This window comes from Ursus maritimus, unplaced genomic scaffold (assembly GCF_017311325.1).
Source record: "Ursus maritimus isolate PB19 unplaced genomic scaffold, ASM1731132v1 scaffold_8, whole genome shotgun sequence".
NCBI lineage: Eukaryota > Metazoa > Chordata > Mammalia > Carnivora > Ursidae > Ursus > Ursus maritimus.
In genome coordinates this window covers 79,134,983-79,153,708 of record NW_024426996.1, presented here as the reverse complement: position 1 = coordinate 79,153,708, position 18,726 = coordinate 79,134,983, and the positions used below count along the sequence as shown (strand labels likewise).

General features: G+C 59.8%; 1 protein-coding gene across 1 annotated transcript in view; it reads left to right on the top strand.

Annotated features, from left to right (window-relative positions):
- Nucleotides 1-16,985, top strand: part of ACOX3 (acyl-CoA oxidase 3, pristanoyl) — a 35,761-nt gene extending 18,776 nt beyond the window's left edge. Inside the window, exons 12-18 of the mRNA XM_008705949.2 lie at nt 2,231-2,371; nt 2,553-2,666; nt 7,508-7,623; nt 10,639-10,813; nt 11,942-12,009; nt 13,943-14,029; nt 16,665-16,985. Of these exons, the coding sequence (XP_008704171.1) occupies nt 2,231-2,371; nt 2,553-2,666; nt 7,508-7,623; nt 10,639-10,813; nt 11,942-12,009; nt 13,943-14,029; nt 16,665-16,784 (821 nt within the window). The 3' untranslated portion in view covers nt 16,785-16,985. The remainder of the gene's footprint in view (nt 1-2,230; nt 2,372-2,552; nt 2,667-7,507; nt 7,624-10,638; nt 10,814-11,941; nt 12,010-13,942; nt 14,030-16,664) is intronic.
- The last annotated feature ends 1,741 nt before the right edge of the window (nt 16,986-18,726 follow it).

Below are 18,726 nucleotides of genomic sequence, written 5' to 3'. Positions count from 1 at the left end.
AGTCATAAGTTTTTGCAAATAAAGTTTTATTGGAACATGGCCACACCCATTCGTTCATGAATTTTCTGTGGCCGTGTTTGCATGACAACCAGGGTCTAGTTGTCTCTGTCAAGCCTAAAATCGTCACTGGCTGGCCTTTCCCCAAGCAGCTTTGTCGACCCCCCTACCCTCGACAGACGCCTCCACTCGCTGCTGCCTCCTGCTCCGTGGTCTGCTTTTGGGGTAAGGAGCGGTGGGGAGGCTGTGTGAAGGAACCCACCAACACCCCAGCAGAAAGTAGGTAGTCTGTTCATTTGAATTGTAACTCTTTGCTTAATGACTTGGCAGTAAACGGGCACCAGGTTTTGTCCCAGTGAAAAATTCTTAAACTTAGAAAAAGAGAGTTGATTTTTATTGGCACCGGCTCTTGTTTGGGCAGCTGGTGTGTGGGCAGCCGACAGCCCATGACCAACTCCCGCTCTACAGTTTGGCCAGCTAGCCAGCCTCGCTGTGCCTTGGTCTCCTCATCTGTAAAATGGGGACGATCATAGTGTACCGCATCACAGGTTCCTGCCGTGATCGCGTGCGTTACTACGCATAAAGTGGTCATCGCAGTGTTGGGCACGTGGCACGTGGCCAGTAGCTTCTATCTGTGGTTGTTGTTGGAGCTTTTAGTATTATTGGAGTTGGCCACTATTCCGTGCGAAGGTCCCGTGTGCCGATGTCCAACGATCGGTAAACTCTAGTCAGGCCAAGCAGACCACATTCTGTCCAAACAACAGAATCGACAGAACCTTGTTTTTACTTGATAGCTCCACAGGAATTTTAGGCTCTTGCCAGCTTTGATCACTTCAGGGATGGTCTGTGGATAATTACGTGCTTTCAGCGAGGACCTGCCCCAGGCACTTGTCATGCGGGCGGCCAGCAGTGGTGCCTCGGCTCCCGCCACACTGTGCCTCCCCGCTACCCACGCGACGACGGGTGACCGTGGCTGTGCCCATGTCACTTACACGTCTCATCCTCTGTGCCACGTTCTATAGTTTTCTTTGTTGTCACAGCTCAGAGAGACACTATAGTTCATTTTGTCAGCCTTTAAATAGAATAATGAAATGGAATCGTGCAGCCCCGCAGACAGCATAGACAACCGAGGCAGGTGGCGTGGGTACAAACACTGGGCTGGAACCAGCGAGGCCGAGCTCAGTGGGGCAGATGGAATGGGCTCGGTCGAGGTTTAATATCAACTGCGAGTCGTTTTTTTGTGGTCGCGCCCAGCTGTTTCAGCAGAGTGGTCTATGGCATGGGACAGCAGGTCGGGGGAAAACGATCAGCCTGTCCCAGGTGACCACAAGCCCCATGGCTGCTGCAGAATGTCTCACACCCTCTCTGGCTCTGTTCCCAGCAGTGTGTGAGCGTGGGAATCCCACTCCTCTTCCCTCTGGCTCGGCCTGTCCCACCCAGCCTCACATGTGGAGAATATTCTCCATCAGAGGAGGGAGACCCACATGAGAGGGTCTAGCAAGCATACCTCATAAAATATGTGAAGGAATCAGGTCCCTTCACTGGCAGGAGAGACAACAAAAGAAAACTGAGACTTGTTTTGAGGTATTTGAAATTTCTTTCTTTCTTTCTTTCTTTTTTAAGATTTATTTATTTATTTTGAGAGAGAGAGAGAGAGCGCACGCGCACGCACGAGCCCACAAGCGGGAGGGGCAGAGGGAGAAGGAGAGAGACAATCCCAGGCAGAATCTGTGCTGAGCATAGAGCCCGAGGCAGGGCTCGATTGCATAACCCTGAGATTGTGATCTGAGCCGAAATCAAGAGTCCAACACTCAACTGACAGCACCACCCACGCACCCCAAGATACTTGAAATTTCTTGTGTAAAAAGATGGGTTCCCCACAGGGTAGGCAGCTCCCCTGAAGCGTCCGTCAGTGACCCCCATGCCGGGGCTCTGCTGGCTGACCGCGCAAGGCTCAGTGTCCGCAGGGGAGAGGGAGATGCAGCGACTCTGGACGTCTCTCGGGCGCTCGTGCTCGTCAACGCTGCGGGGGTCACGGGCTCGACTGCGTGGCTACTCGTGTCTTCCTCAAGACGGAGCAGCTGGGTGGGAGGGTGGATGGACCCAGCCGAGGAGGAGGCGTGGTCAGGGCCGGGCAGCCTCGGAGGGCCTTGTCTCGGTCAGGCCGGCCAGGACCTTCGGGTTCCCAGGGAGCGGCGGGGATCCTGCCGCACACAAGCACTTGCTGACGAAGCCCGCGGCTTCCTTGCAGTGAACCGCCTGGGTGACCTCAGGAACGACAACGACCCAAACTGCACGTATGAAGGGGACAACAACGTCCTGCTGCAGCAGACCAGCACCTATCTGCTCAGACTGCTGGCCCGCCACGTCCACGGTGAGCCCCCGCCCTCGCTCACGCAGGTGAGCCGTCCCAGCCCCGCCAGGAGAGCTGTCCCCACAAGGCAGTCCCTGTGTCTGCAGGAAGGAAATGTGTTACTAAACGTGACTGACCAGCTTCCGGGGTGCTCAGCGAGGTGGGGCGGGAGCGGTCACTCCGGTCCTGGGTGTGCTCGTAGGTGGCGCTCGCTTTGAGAGCCCTCTGAAGACTGTGGACTTTCTGGAAGCCTATCCTGACATCCTTGGCCAGAGGTTCACGTGCCCCAGTGTCAACAGCTGCTTGGACTCCTCAGGTGAGCACATCGTCTCCCTGTTTCCCTCCCGTCATGATCCCTGGGGCCCACTGTGTAGCAGGGGTGGGCTGTGGCGGGCCCTGCGTTCATCCAGCACCTCGCTGGGTGTGATGCTGGGTCAGGCGCTGACTCTCCCTAAGGATGAAGAGGGAGAGGCTCTGGGTCCTGTCCCTGCCTCTCCGGGCGGCTGGGCTCCTGCCCATTGGCCGCCCCTGTGACTGAGCCTCCTTCATGGGAACCTGGGGCCCTCCCACTCAGGGCCTTTGCACGTGCTGGCCTCGCTGGCCTCACTCTGTGGCCCCTGCCCTGCGGCACGTTCAGCCTTCTCAGCTGCGGTCAGCACTGGGCTCCGTGCTCATCACGCTTGGCTGTGATTGTTGAGCGCCTAACCCTAACCCTGGGGTACCGCCGCCATGCTCAGTGGGGAGCGGCGGAGGCCCTGCTTCTCCCCCACGGGGTCTGTCCTCAGAGAAATGAGCGCCCGGCTATAGGCAGCATGTGGCAAGCAAACGCGTTTTCAACGCAGAATGTACTCGATCTAAGGATGGCATGTGCTCTTATGCTGGTCGCCCCTTTGATCTACAAGTATTGGTGTGAGCCTGGCTGGGAGGCAGAGCCCACGAGACCCAGGTTCCTGCTCTCACGCGGCTTTGCAGTCCAATGGGGGGTGGGCCTGGCGCGGGGAGCAGGGGCTGTGTGGCGGTGGCCCGCGCAGGACAGCCTGTCTGGGGTCTCAGTGACAAGGACGTGGTGGCCACAGGGGCGCCGCGGGAAGGATGTGCCCTCTGGAGTGCACGTGTCTTTCCAGGGCTGTGGGAGACACTCGACTGAGCCAGAGAGCCGCTCCCTGACTTGGGTCTGTGTGTTCGTTGCGACGATTCACTCAAAATGTTGCACCAGAGCAAAGGCTGCTCCGGCCGCTGTGGGAACAGGGGGACATGAGACAAGGGGTGTCCTGGACTGGGCGGTGACGATGGGGATGGAGGGGGCGGACCAGAGCCGCCAGGACTCAGGTGGAGTGGCTCTGGTGGAGGGGCCTTGCTGAGGCACTGGTCCCGTCCTGGGGTCATGTCCCTCTCCTCCTGCCCCGGCGCCCGGGCTCAGGGAGGACCGGCGGCATGTCCGCGGTGCCAGCACAGAGCCCGGTCCGGCCGAGCCTGTTGTGCTCCGAAGCTCAGCGTCCTCCCTGACAGCCCCTGGGGGCCTCCTAATGAGCGTGGAGGTGAGACCTGCGGAAGGAGCAGGGACGGAGCTCCTGCCCCGAGCCTGTATCCCTGCCTCCCCCGAGCACTTGAAGCCACACTGACGCCACTAATCTCACCGTCCTCTGACCCGTCAGCACCGAGGGCACATGCTTCGCGCTGCCACCGGAAACGCTGGTTTCCATGCCCCTCAGAGACCGCCCCTGTGGGCGCGCATCCTCATGGGCCGGGCAGGAGCTGCCCTTGTGCTGAGCCCGCCTGCCAGGAGAGCGAGGGGGCGCCCCTTCCCTGCCTCAGCCTGCTGGCTGCAGCGGGGAAGAGCCGCACCCACTCCGTCAGGCTCTTATGGGGACGCGGGCGCTAAGGTGGAGGAGCGCCCAGCGTCGTGCTTGGTCCCGCGTGCGAGCCCGGGAAGCACCGGCCTCCGTGGTGCACACAACCGTGTGCGCTGTCCTGCCCATCGCAGAAGCCGCCAAGGACACGCCCTTCGTTCCACCACATGCTGTTAGCAGAGCGCCTTTGGCGTGGGACAAGGGCACCTGGCCTTGCATCAGGAGACCCCAGAGCGAGTGTCCCCTGGGGCTGGGGGCACTGTGGGTGCTGAGGGCGCCTGCCTCTCTCTCCGCTCGGCCCCGCAGGGTCACCTGTGCTGCTTCCATCTTCCCTGGAGGAGACTGGGCCAGGTGGCACCAACCGGTCCACCCCAGTCCACGCCAGCGTTCGGAGCCAAGAGTAGAACCCAGGCTGGGCTGACGCCCCAGCTGCTTCCTTCATCACTGTCGTCATGATCATCATTATGCAGAAAGCTTCTGTTCCTAAGTGCTTGCTTTCTTGGTGGTCACCACATTTTGTCACAATTTTCCTGATGATAACCTACCTGACAGGTCTTCACCTGCCTTCATAAAGTGCCGGTAGGAAGTGGGACACGCGTGAAGGTCTATTTCAGACGGTTTCAGAGCGCCCCAGCCAACAGTTGCTACAGAAAACATTAGAAAATGAGCTAATGCCTCTCCTAACATCAACCCAACCAGAATTTTTTTCTTTAAAACCATCACCCGTCGTAAACCAAATAGTAAACAAGCGGTCTGGCAGCTTCTCGCCATGCCGGGCACTCTGCTCCAGCCCCTCCCTCGCAGACACCGTGCACGTGGGGCCCCTCCTGCTCGTGTGCGCGTCTGCAGCAGGAAACGTGCCAGGCCGCGTCATCTGTTTTTCCTGTGAGTGCCGTGGTTATTGCAAGATCCAACAAACTAAAAACATCTTCTGGAGGGAAAAAATGGAACCAAAATTCATTTGGTGAAAGTGACCCTGAGTGCTGACATCACCGTCCACGCAGAGGAGGGAGCCTGTGGCACGTGGCTGGCCCCTCGTTTCTGGGGCCCGTGGTCCTCCCATCCTCCATGTCGGCCCTGGCCTCGGCTGGCGGGATCCGCGGCAAAGATGACGTGAAATCTTTTTGAGCCTCGCGCTCTGTAGGACCAGAGACACAGATCTCTCAGTACTGAGTGTAGCCTGTCGGGAAGGTCCCAGAGTTTTCCCTCAGGACAAGTCCCTCTCTCGAGAGGGAGGGGCAGGCACGGCTCGTGTCCCCAGATGTCTGCCTGCTTCCTCCGATTCACACGCAGGCGTGCGTGCCGAGGACGGCCTCACAAACGTTCCTGTGCATTTGAGGATGTGTGCTGTGACTTGGCAATATGAGGCCCATTTGTTTTTCTCAAGTTGGCTGTGGTTCAGCTGTGTGCTTCTGACAGCTGTGCGTGTGTGCCGCAGTGGGCTCACACCGCATCCTGTTCCGTGGGGTCCGGTGGTACAGTCGTGGGACCTCAGGCTCTGAAGGCAGCGTGACCTAGGGCTGGACACTTAACCTCTCCGAGCCTCAGTTTCCCCTGTAGTACACGGGGGATGTGGTCATCCACATGTGGAGCCTAGTAGGGCCTGGGCTGTGGTTCAGTCTCGCTGGGGGCTGGCTGCCAGGTGCTGGGGGCTGGCCACTCTGAGCACCCCCACGGGTGCGACCGATGCAGGGGGAGCCCTGCAGAGGGAGCTTAGCTGTTTCCCCAGCAGCCGGCTCCGTGGCGGGTCTCACACCTTTAGGGGAGGTTGTATGGGGACATCCAGCCCCACAGGAGCGCTAGGGTGTGGGAACACAGACCGACAGCAGGCAACACCCAGACCTGGGCCGTGCCAGCCGGGGAGCTGGGGCCAGTCATCCATGCCTTGCTTTTTGGGTACACCAAGGTCGGAGCCCCACCTCAGAAGGGGAGATCAGCCAAGAAATGGGGACCCAGGCAGAGGCTGCCTGGGAGAGGAGAGGGGCAGGTCGGGAGGCCAGGGAGGTGGTTGGAAGGTTGCTGGCTGGCCTTGAGGGGCTCACTGGGTGGACGGCTGGGTGAGAATGAAGTCCTTGGGGGCCAGGGAGAGGAGGTGTGATGATGCTGTGAGGTCAGTGTCACTCATGGAGTCGAGTGTCTGGCAGACGTGCTCAGGAGCCCCGGGACTGGGAGCTGGGGCAGGGGCGGCAGGTCTAAGGACCACGGGAATGCTGTGGCAGTGACCTCTGGGAGTGTGGGAGGGGCCGGAAACAACAGACGTTTTCTCCCTGGCAGCTCTGGACAGAAGGTGTGGGCCAGGCTGTGCTCCCTCCAGAGGCTTGGTGGGGCGGCCAGTCAGGGCCCCAGGCATCCTGGGCTCGTGGTCATGTCACTCCATCACCCTGTACCTCCCATGGCCTTGCCCACATGTGTATGTCCCCTCTGATCCTGGTAGGACACTTGTTGGATTTAGGGCCCACCCACTCCTGGGGGATCTCCTCATCTGCCTTTTCAGGAGAAAGCCATTCGCAGGTTTGGGGCCAGGACGTGGGCATGTCTTTTGGGGGCCCCCTTTGGAGCTACCATACATGGCAGCACTCTGGACTGAGGACAGCTGCTAGAGGAGGCCTCAGACAAGCTGCAGCCCGTGAGACAGTTTGCTCATTCATGGATGTCTCAGTTGTGCTGAGACGGTCAAGGGTCCGCCACAGGACCCCAGAGAGCACTGCCCGTCTTCTTCCCGAGAGTGTGACGCAGGAGGAATCCCAAGGACCCTTCGCCCAGGCTTTGGGCCCAGACCCAGTGTGGTCAGGTCCCCACGGCCCCTCCTGGGGGCTCTGAGCCTAAAGTAGCTGCTGAGCAGAAGGGCGCCCGACTCTGTGCCAGGGCTGCGGGGGCGTGAAAGTGTGGACTCAGGGCCACGTGGCCAGCTCAGACGACTCCTGCCCACTCCCTCTGCGCCCAGGCGCCTCCTCGGGAGGGGTGGTAACAGCTCTGGGTGGCAGGGTGTTCTGAGAGTTTGGAACCTGCCTGGCCTGTAGGATATTTGGAGATGCACATGTCCGGCCAGGTAAAGCACGTGAGCCCTGGCCAGAATTTGCCGCCCTCCCAAACAAGGAGCTCACCCCAAAGGTGGCCCTGCGGCCCCCTGGCCTCTGGTTGCTGGAACAGTGTGGAACGTGGGGTGCCCTCCCCATGCCTCCACATCTGTGTCTCGCACCCTCATCCCGGAGAAGGCCCCATGCTCGCGAGCTGCCCACCCCGCGTGAACGCCCTGCTGATGGTAGATGCACTAGTGTTACTGTGTTTTCTGTTTCTTGTTTTGAAGTCCCCCTGGCGGCATACGAGTGGTTGGTGTGTTACCTGCTCCGCGAGAGTTACCAGAAATTCAATCAAGAGAAAAGATCAGGAAGCAATGACTTCGAAGCAAGAAACAACAGTCAGGTATCTGTCTGTTTTAAAAATCGCTTTTCTAATTCACTTTGAATTCTTGCACTGCCGTGGTCTTGGTAAGCTGACTGTCCTGGTGGTGGTGGCCGAGCCCTCTGGCCCCTGTGACCTCAGGAGCGTGGCCTCTCTGCACCTTGGTTTGCTGCCAGGGACCTTGCTGGACTGTGGGCGTTGTGTTCAAAGTGCCCGGCGGTCTGGCCGCAGCCGGAACTGTCACTGTGGGAGCGGAGACACTGGCTTGTGGGGCCAGACCCCAGCCCTGGTCCCTCCCAGCTGACCGGTGGCACCTTGGTGACTCACGCGAGGTCATACTTGCTTTCTCTGAGGTCATTACTGCCCTTCTTGGGGAGCCTTGGTGGGAATGGTCCCAGGGTGGCTTTGGTTCTCATGCTTGGACGGGGCTGGCTCTCACGTTCCGGAACCCACCGTGTAAAGGCAGCCCGCTCTCAAGTGCCTCCTGGCACCAGGGTCTGGCCTGCTGTGACCCATACATCCATTCTATCTGGAGTGACAGCTGTCATTTGGGAGCCTACAGATAAAAAAAACATAAAAAGTTTCTAGAAGTGGTGTCGTTCCTTCTCCTTGGCCTTGTTTTGTGAGGCTCGTTTCGTGTCCTTTGAGAATTCAGTGTCCACATCTGGCCATCTCCTCTGAATGAACCCTGAGCCCTCCCACTGTGCTGTGATGGCAGCTTCAGCGCGGCCAGTATCAAAGCCAGCGGTGTCTCCAGCAACCTGCTGGAGGTGTGGGGGTGAGAGAACAGGATGGCGTCTTGACTGGAAAGGCCTGGGTGGATAACGTGAACCCAGGGCTTACAGCAGTTCAGCAGGTGGCCCCCATCAGTAAACTTGACTTCAGTACCCCAGTGACCAAAAGTAGGGGGCATCGAAATGATCCTTCCGGAATGGCTGGGGCCACAGCATGCTTATTCTTTTGGACACTGCCAGGAATGGATTAGCCTGTCCCATGTCACCCCTTTCCCTGCCCGTCAGGCCGTCACTGTGGAAGTGGAGGGCCTCCCCAGAGTCACAAGCCAAAGCCCCAAAGAGATGGAGGGCACGAGAGGCACCCATTCCTGCTGTGTCCGAATCCCGGAGAGCTGCCTGGAGGTGGCTGTGGGTCTCTGCGCCATCCCCCTTCACCCCTGCCAGCTGGCCCATGCCGAGCACCCTGACAACAGACATCAAGCAGGGGCTCAGCCGTTTTAGAAATAATTCACCTTTAGACCTTCGTTAAAGCACTGCGTGGCACCGTTTCGGTGAGTCGCACGGCACAAAAGGAAGGGAGAGGCCAGCCGAGCCAGCCTGGGCCCTGGGTCCGGCAGAGGTGGGGTCCCCGGGAGGACTGCTGAGCGGACCGCACTCATCGGCTGGGTGCAGCCGCACGGAGCGGCTGTGAGGCCTGGAGGGGAGGTGATGACCCAAGTGCGCTCTTGCATTTTCCACGGCCGGTCTGGATCCCGGAGCCTGCGAAGACCTGGTACTGGGTCAGCCCTCACAGCCTGGCTCTTTCCCATACGGTGTGTTACCTGGAGGCTCGGTGTGGGACGCGCCTTCTTGAGACAGGAAACCAGAAGCCATAAAAGAGAGAAAGTGGTCAGATCTGACTGTGTAAACGCTCACCATTTCTATAAACAAAGTCAGGAGACAGGCTGCAGGCTGGGGATGCACGTGTGGTGGGACTGGCAGGATGTCCCGGTGGGGAAGAGTTGGCCAGGGAGCCAGCTGCAGGCACAGAGATCACTGAGCACGGCCCGGGGCCGGTCAGGCGAAGGACGGTGTCCGGCGGGCTTGGGGGCGTGAGCTGCTGTGTCCTCTGGGGCAGTTAGTGGCTACTTCCCTGAAAATACAGAGCGTGCTGACTCTGACTTGGGGGGGGGGCGTATTTATCTCTTGTCCCCTCCTCGCCCCCCACCCCTGAAACAGCTGCCCCCCCATGCACCTACTGCAAGCCAGACACACACAGTAGGTTCTTTTTAAAAAAAGATGCATTTATTGCCTTTTTTGGCCGAGTAGTACCCTCCCATGTTCAAAGTGAGAACATGTGAGAAGGTGGGCGGTGGGGTGCCCCTCCTGCCGGAGCCAGTCCCTGTCCGGAGCTGCCTGTCTGCCATCAGAACGCCCATGAGCTGTGTTCTCCTCCCCCCACCACCCCCGGGGCTCCCGACGCGGGTCACTTCCTGCCGTCTTCTCTGATGGATCAGGCAGCTGGGGCCAAGAGAGATGCCCTGGGTTACCCGGCTCAGCTGTGCTGGGCCCGGCCTGGAACCCAGTGCCATCCGCAGGGCCTGGCTCTTTCCCCTGAACTGATGCCTGGACGTGGACAATGAGGAGTTCGTTTTTTGCCTGAAGTACCCATGATTCGCTGATGTGCGACACCCTCAGGAATTAGGGCGCAGCAGAAATGAATAGTTGGATCTGATGGGTTAGGGCTTCGTGGGGGTGGGGGCTCGAGGGAGAGGGGAAAGGGCTGGGGGCCGGGGCAGGCCCTCCGGGCTCGTCACGTGTGACGACCCCCTGAGCGCTCACGCTTCGCCGGCACTAACGAGCCCCAGGTTCGCTGCTGCAGAGCGACTGACCCCCAGTTAGACTCCCCACGGGGACAGTTGAACAGCACGGTGCTGGGGGGTCAGCGGGTTGGGCAGGAGCCGAAGCGCAGAGCTGGGGCCTCGCTGCCTGTCCCCGCCTAGTGAGCTTGAGGGAGCAGAGGCTCCAGCCGGACCCATCCACGGACAATTCCTGGGGGGCCCGTCCTGTGCGCTGCCCACAAAGATTCCAACAGCAGTCCTGGCCTTCCCGCGGTGTTTGCACACGTGATCCCCATGCCGTGCCCCCTCCGTGCACGGCTTCCCCTGGTGTCACTGTCCTGCCCAGCGACGTGCGCTAGAGCTCCCACCTTGGTCCGTGCTCCCGACGGTTTCTTCCACCGCCCCTCCCCCCCCAGGCTGTAACGGGGCTCCAGCTGCCGGCTCACGGGGATTGGCGGCTCTGTGCTGTGTTTTGTTTTAAGGTGTACTACTGCCGTCCCTTGGCCCTGGCGTTCCTGGAGCTCACGGTGGTGCGGAAGTTCCACGAGTACACGCACCAGCGCAGCGTGCCGCCCCCGCTGCGGGCAGTGCTGGGGCGGCTCGGTGCCCTCTACGCGCTGTGGTCCCTGAGCCAGCACACGGCCCTGCTCTACCAAGGTGAGGCCCCTGTGGTGGGCACCTGCCTCCCCGCCCTGTCCCGCCCCTCCCGCACGGGAGTCCAGCCGCATCCTATCCGGAGACTTGGCCTTCTCGTGAGGCATTACCTCCACGTGCACTCACTGAGCGGTTCTCACGGGCTGGGGATCTGTGGGCAGATGAGGAGCCCAGATTCCACGGTAAGAAAAGCGGCATCAGGACAGGACGTTTCCCTTTCGTCCAGGGTCCTGTTTGGAAGTCTGTTTCCAGTTCAGTTCAGAGAATATTTCCAGGAGGTGCACATTAGCCAGTCAGGGAGCTGGTCTATAGTGAGCTGAAGGCCACGCCTCCAGGCCCATGGGGCCCAGATAAACACAAGCCCAGGCTGCTGGGAGGCACCCTCAGGAATGCCCAGCCTGTGGACCCAGGAGGGCTTCCTGGAGGAGGTGGTGTGGGGGCTGATTCCCAGAAGATTGGTGAAAACGGTATAAGCCTGAATCTGTTTTCATTCTTGTCCTTCTAAGGAGTATTTTTAGACCTTTTCCCTAATCTCCGCCCCCTACCCCGGACATGTTAATGTTATGACAGCCTGTATATCTGTTCATGTATCTTGGCTTTCTGAAGAGGAAGACTGTCCTACTCCCCTTGCCAGGAACCAGGTTTCCCCCTCAGGGCTGGTGTTGCCCCCACGGAGGCAGTGAGAGCACGTGGCTAGGTTTGTGAGGGGAGAGCGGGCTTCGAACCCAGGAGTGGCGGGATGCGGGGCAGGGGACTGTGTGTTGACATGACAAGCCTGAGGGATGGACAGTTTCCTTCACAAAAATCAAAAGATTCTGCAGCAAATGTGCTCTCAAATGCACAGACCATGTGCCCCACGAGACGCCACGGCAAGCCTACTGTGGTGGTGGTGGTGGTGGTGGTGGTGGAGGTGGAGGTGGTGATGATGATGATGGTGGTAGGAGTGGGGCTGGTGGGAGTCTCCTGACCTCGCTCTGACCTCCTGGCACATACACAGTGATGGGAAAGAGACACGGGGGCCCTGGCCCCAGCCAGCGTGTTCCTGCAGAGGGGAGACCTCACGTAAAGCACTTGGGGGGCCAGTGTGGACTTAGGGTGCCAGACCCAGTGTGACCAGTGCTGTGCTTACAGGGGGCTACTTTGCTGGCGAGCAAGCAGGTAAAATGATCCAGAGCGCCATCCTGGACCTGTGCTCACAGGTGAGCTGCGATCACTCCCATGTCACCACGGTTCCCCTGTGTTATATGTAGCCGCAACGTAGTGACACACACCTTCGCCTCGCACACATTCTTGTGTGTGCAACGCTGAGCAAGAACAGGAAGATTACAAGAAAATATGCCCAAGTCAGAAATCTTAGGCGAAGAGTGAGTTTCAGGGAATGTCTTCCGGTCCATACTCTGTAATACACATTTTACAGCTGCCGTGGTGATTCTCTCCAGCTTTCCAAGGGACTCAGCCTCCAGCTTAAATTCATTTCATGGTATTTTTCTTGTGTATTCTTTTACCTTTGTCACCCAGAAAGGTCACGTGAGCTGAACCCCCACTGTACGCTCTGTCCAGTGGGCCCTTCTGCGGGGTGGACGTATCCCGGAGCCGTGCCGTCCCATCAGTCACTGTGCCCCGCAGCTGTTGGCCGTGGAAGTGTGTCCATGTGATCGAGGGTGTTTATCTTTGATTTTGACGAACACACACGTAAAGGGCCGCACGTGCTGGTGCAGCCAGATTGGGTGACTGTCCTTAGCAGAGTCGTGGCTCCTCTTGGTAGTGAGAAATCGTTTTATCAGCTGTCTGAAATGACTGGTGACATGCCACTCCATTTCTCCCTCTCGGTGCTCAGAGTCGATGTGGTTCCAGGCAGCACCTCGGTGATTGGTTTTAAACCTCTCCCCAGACTCAGTGGCGAGCCCTCGGTCTCCAGGGGTTCTGGATCGGTGTGCGTCTGTGACGGCACCGCTCCCGTGTGTGGCCACGTGTACTTTCTGTCCAGTAAAACCAGTGATCACAGGGTTTCCTAGGTGTGTTCCCCTTGCTCTCAAACACCTGCGTCCTCCAGAACCCACGCATCGCGGCTGTGGCCCAGGCAGGCAGGTGGGCACGTGCACAGTCATGCAGCGGACGCCTCGTCTCCCTCCACCACTGGGGAGTCCCAGGTCCTTGTTGTCACTCTGGGAGGCCTCAGTCAGACAGGTGGAGGGAGCGCCCGCCCCGTCCAGCGGTTCACTTGTGCGTTGTCTGTGGGCATGTTGGCGTGGCCTCCGCAGAGGGGGCCACTGAGCCGGACCGTTTCCTGCTGTCACGTAGCAGGTGTGCCGACCCCTGTCTAGACAAGGGGCCTTGCTCTGCCAATGGTTCCATCCGAAGTGGGTGGGCTCGTTCATCTGCGAGCCAAGGGCCAGAGGGTGCGTGGCCATGGAGCGAGGAGCGCGTGTGCTAACGAGCAGGCCCCCAGCCACGAAGCTGTGCTCCTCTCCTCTCTCATGTGGACTTGGTTGTTCCGAGCCGGCCAGGTGCTTTCTGTCTGCGTCGCTGAAACCATCCCACTCCAGGGCTCTGGTCGGTGCAGCCAGGGCACGTCACAATTATTTTAAGAAAAAAGAATGTTTTTGCATCCAGAAAGTTCTTGGGAGTCTTCTCATATAAAGTCCACGTGTCGTAGTGAAGAGCCGCTTGCACAAGGGGATGGGGAGTCATAAAACCATCGCGCACCAGACAGCCTTTGTAGGACGGCTTTCCTAGGCGCCCATAAACACCTTCCCCGGCACATTGTTTCCGGACATGTTTTCCTCCGCTGGAAAGGCAGCTGCCCAGGTCAGGCAGGGTTCAGACACAAATCTGAGGACGCTAGCCGGCTAGCGAGCTGCTGAGCCACTCTTGACGAGCAGCCCCTACCTTACTGAAAAACAGTTAATGCACAGCCAGTCTTGAGTGATTAGCGACATGGAGAAAATATTCAGACACACACCAAGGGAATGTGTGACGTGGGCCCATGAGAAGATAATGGGTTAGTAATCAAGCCACGCACGCTACCATTGCTAGCAGGGTGTAGCAACAGACGGCCGGCACTCTGTTTCTCAGCGGTCGCCATGGAGATTTCTGGGGGTTGCCAAGCGAATGGACTTTGTTTTCCAACAGCTGAAAGATGATGCGGTTGCCCTGGTGGACGTGATCGCCCCTCCCGACTTTGTCCTGGACTCACCGATTGGCAGAGCCGACGGCGAGGTGAGTCCCCCTATGGCCGGGTGGGAAACGCTGCACGTCCGAGCGCCAGCGGGGGCTGCTCTGGGGGCTGCCGGTGGTTGCTGCCGAGCCTGAGATGATGGCGTGGGCCAGGAGCGCCCTGGCGCCTTCCGGGACGTTGTCATGCTCGGGCAGCAGTGGAGGGAGCGGCCAGGGGAGGTTGGGGTGGTCTGGGGCGAGTTAGCCGCACTCCAGCCTGTCTTCCTCTGAGATGTGGGCTGGCGGCAACACCCTCGTAGGGCCGGCGTGCTGCGGTCAGCATAAGCCCCTGCTGAGTGCGGCCCTGCGGCGGTCCCCCTGCTCGCACACCCCCAGGGACCCTTCCCAGTGCTGGGTCTTCCTGACGTCTTAGTGCTGGTTCCTGACCCTTTCCATCAACCGCCCACTCACCCCTGGTACTTTCACTTCCCAGCAGCCCCCACTTGGCTCTCCCCCGATCTCTCTTGCCCCGCCGTGCTCCAGGATGATTTCTTCAAGTGGTCTCGCCAGGCCGCTCCTCTGTAGAGCCCTCCACCAACATCCCTCATCCCCGAACCTGCACACACACCCCTTCCCAGACCCCCAGCCCGGGCGGCCTGACCTCTGTCTGCCTGGCTCTCCAGGGTCGTTTTATGCTGAGCTCCTCTTTCCTGCTGGACTCCAGCTGCACCGTCCCCCTCTGTTCTTCTATTACGCTAGGCTTTCCCACAACAGGGCCTTTGTATCTGCTGTTCCTGCTGCCTGGAGCACTTCTTTCCATTGCATCTCAGCAGAACGCTGCCTCCTAGCTCTTCTCTGAGGCGGGTGCCCCCACCTAGTCCTGCCGTGGGACCATTGTGGTCTCATTCCTGAGCCCACTCCTCTCCCTACGTGCTGCGGGACGCTCAGGGGGCTGCTCCCCACCTTCCAGCAGTGCGCCCCCTGCAGGTTCTTGTTGCTGTGTTACCACTGGCCTGAGGTCTCACAGACTGGGACCCCCCCCCTCCTCCCCGGCCCCCAAGGCCACGTTCCTTGTGCCGAAACACCGCTTTCAACTCAGGCTCTGTTTTGGTGGAGATTGAACGTAAGGGGGCAGGAGCCCCGACTGTGGCCCAGCCCAGGCCACACCTGGGGTTGGGATGATGTACTGGGCCCTGGAGTGGGCAGGACAGAAGTCCCCAGGCCGGCATGGGGACAGTTCCATCTGTGGAGGCCCGCTGTCCTCTGGCCCCCTCCCACACGATGTCTGTTACACACCCACTTTGCCAGGGAGAAACCCAACATCCGGAGAAGCCGGGTGGCCTGCCCACAGCTGCCCAGCCAGGAAGCAGCAAGGCAAGGATGTGGGTAGAGATCTACCACCTGGAGAGAAGACAGGAGACTGGACCTCGGTCCCCAGTGTGTCCAGGGCCCCAGTGGGCGCACGCAGGAGGACGTGCCAATAAGGCCGTGGGAGAGAGGCTGGCCTCTGCCCATGGGGGCGCTTAGCAGGCTCCGGGCTGGCAGGCACTCGAGGAGGACCCGGACGTGGCTTCATGCGTGGCCCCAAGCCCCCGGGAGGGTTAGTGGGTGTGGAAGGAGCCAGAGCAGCTGGCATACTGGAGCCCTGTGCGCGCGTGCCCCGCAGAGGCAGCCCGGCTCCCGGCAGGAGAGCGGCCGGTTCGCAAGAGCCCGTGCCTGTGCCGCGGGCTCTTCGTGGCTCCGGATTCCACCATGGAACCCCAAAGCCTCACCCGGCAGGCAGGTGTGTGTGGCACGCGTGTCAGCCAGCTGCTGCTAGATCAGAAGTGCATTTTAAGGGAGCAAACACGGCTGCCCGCGGTTATGTAAGCGACCATTCCCTGCGGCGTCGTGCTCGGAGTTGCGATTCGTAACCTGTGCGGAGGGAGTGAGCCTGATGTCCCTGTGGGAGTGCGCAGAGCCGTGTGGGAGGGGCCCAGGAGCCCACTCAGCACGTGCAGGGACAGTGGCTTCTTCAAGTAAGGAGCACGTGACTGGCTCAGTGGTCCAGCACGCAACTCTTGATCTCAGGTTGTAAGTTCAAGCTCCGCGTTGGGTGTGGAGCTTGCTTAAAAAAAATAAAATAAAACTTGTCAAGGCCAGGTGGGTACACAGGACGCCGTTCCCTGGCTCGTGGACTGGAGACCTGTCAGCCTGGGCTCCGTGTTTGGGGTGGATGAAGAACTGGTCAGCAGCTCCTGTGATGTGCACGGCCTTCTTCTAGGGGAGAAGCTGCTCTCCTTTCCCGCGGGGCAGCCCGGCGGGAAGGGTTTGGTGTGAGCGTGCTGGAGCTGGCCCAGAGGGGCAGGCGACGGGGCCGGCGTGCGGGTGCCCACCCTGCCGGGCAGGGGAGAGGGCTCGTTTCCGAGCAGACAGCTAGCGCTCACCTGCAGAGCCCGCGCGGGCCTCCCCCAATGAGAGTTCCCGGAGAAAAGAACACGTACAGAGCTGTTGTCATAAACGTGTTTTAAAGTATTACGTGTTTCCAGTTGTTTTCTGTTAGAAAAAAAGATTGATGTAAATTAAATCATCTTAAAAATTTCTAAAAAGTGACAAGTGGATTTTCTGTTTTGAACAAAAGCTTGTGAGGGGATCTGCGTCTGTCCCCTCGGCTCTGTGAGGGGCCTTGTTTATTCACGTATGTGCTTATTTTCCATAGCTCTATAAAAACCTCTGGACCGCTGTCCTTCTGGAAAGCAAAGTGCTGGAGAGGCCGTCGTGGTGGTCGGAGTTTTCCGTCAATAAGCCTCATGTAGGAAGTTTGAAATCAAAGCTGTAGCCACACGGCTCGTCCAGCGCAGTCTAGGTGAGGCCGAGGAAGACTTTGACCTCACAGCCTTGTTCCAGGCGATATGGGAAATGCTGCCGCTTTCCAAGCACACCTCTGTCCGTCCCGCGCCGGCCTCTCCCCGGCCTCTCCTTGGCCTCTCCCCCGGCCTCTCCCCCGGCCTCTCCTCCGCCTCTCCTTGGCCTCTCCCCCGGCCTCTCCCCCGGCCTTTCCCCGGCATCTCCCTGGCCTCTCCCCCGGCCTCTCCCCCGGCCTCTCCCGGCCTCTCCTCGGCCTCTCCTCGGCCTCTCCCGGCCTCTCCCCCGGCCTCTCCCCCAGCCTCCTCCTCCGGCCTCCTCTCCCTCGGCCTCTCCCTCGGCCTCTCCCGGCCTTCCGGCTCTCCCGGCCTCCCCCAGCTCCCTCTCCTCGTCTCCGGCCTCCCCGGCCTCTCCGCTCTCCCCGGCCCTCTCCCTGGCTCTCCTCCCCCGGCCTCTTCCCCGGCCTCTCCCCGGCCTCTCCCCCGGCTTCTCCCGGCCTCTCCTTGGCCTCTCCCCCGGCCTCTCCCCGGCATCTCCCCGGCCTCTCCCCCGGCCTCTCCCCTGGCCTCTCCCCGGCCTCTCCCCCGGCCTCTCCTCGGCCTCTCCCCAGCCGCACAGGGAGGGCTCCCCCCACAAGGCACAGGGCGGACGCCTCCGCCACATTTGCTGCATGCGAAGAAAATAGTATGATCACCTTTTCCTGAAGGACTGTCTTTCTTCTGATAATTAGGACTCTGCCCATGCTGTGTGCACAGGCCAGAGAGGAGGCCACATGCTCACAACCAGGGCTTTCCAGTCCCAAGATTCCTTACAAAGCCCTGCTTCGCTAAGTGCTTCACGATGCCAATCTGATTCTTTGTTAACTAGTTTGACTTTATCATGTAATTAAATCCTACCTGAATGATGTAATTTGAGATTTCTAAGGAGAAGAAAATTTATTTTGTGTGGAAATCGCAGTTTCCATCAAGGAAATGTTTCCAAAGAAAATAAATGCGTCACACGGGTCTGGTCAGTTTAAAGTCCTGAGCTGCCGGCCGCGCGCAGCCCTTCATTCCGGTTTGCAGCTCGGATCCGGCTGTTCGGCTGTCAGCAGGGTGCCTAGCGCTGCTCGGCGGCTCCCGGGCCCCGTGGGCGAGTGCGCCTGCCATCCGGTGGAGGCCAGGTCAGAGGGGGGACGAACACCCACCCGGTCGCTCATGGGTCCCCGCTCAGCACGACCAGCTCGCGGGTTCCTCTGTCATCAGCAGCCGCTCTGTCGCCTCGGAGCGCAGCAGGCAGACGGGACCCAGGCCCCCCGAGGAGCGCAGGTGGTGCCCAGGGACCGGGGAAGGCTTATCTCCAAATAGCTCCGAGTGCCTCTGAGCACGGGAAGGGCGGGGGCAGGACCTGTTTTTAAAGACTGAATTTCCAGCTTTGGGAACTACCGGAGTAGTTCCTTCACTTCTAAAGCCTCAGCACGCCTAGAAAAGGGGAACCTGACCCCACCCTGGACCCTGCAGGGTGGCCAGGAGCGAGTGAGTGGGTAAGAGGGGCTGCTTTTATTGAGCACCTACTCTATGCAAGGACCTTGTCGTCACCATTCCTGGACCCATAGACAGCCGGGTGGGAGGAGTCGGACAGGCACGCGCATTTTACAGGTGAGAAAACTGACCCTGAAAGCCTCGGTCACCACCGTGACCCAAACACGGCCAGGAAGTGGTCTGGCCCAGAGTGCAGGCACGAGCAGCCGTCCTGATGTTCTGGGCCCAGCACGGGGCCGGCTCAGAGCAGGCAGGTGCTGGTATCAGGGTCGTAGCTTTTACTGGGGACAGTCCCACCCTAGTGTAATGCTCCGCGGGGCGGGTGGTTCCACCAGCAGCAGCAAGCAGCTGCCCCGGGTCCAGCGAGCTGCACCGGGGGACACAGCTCATGGTGCT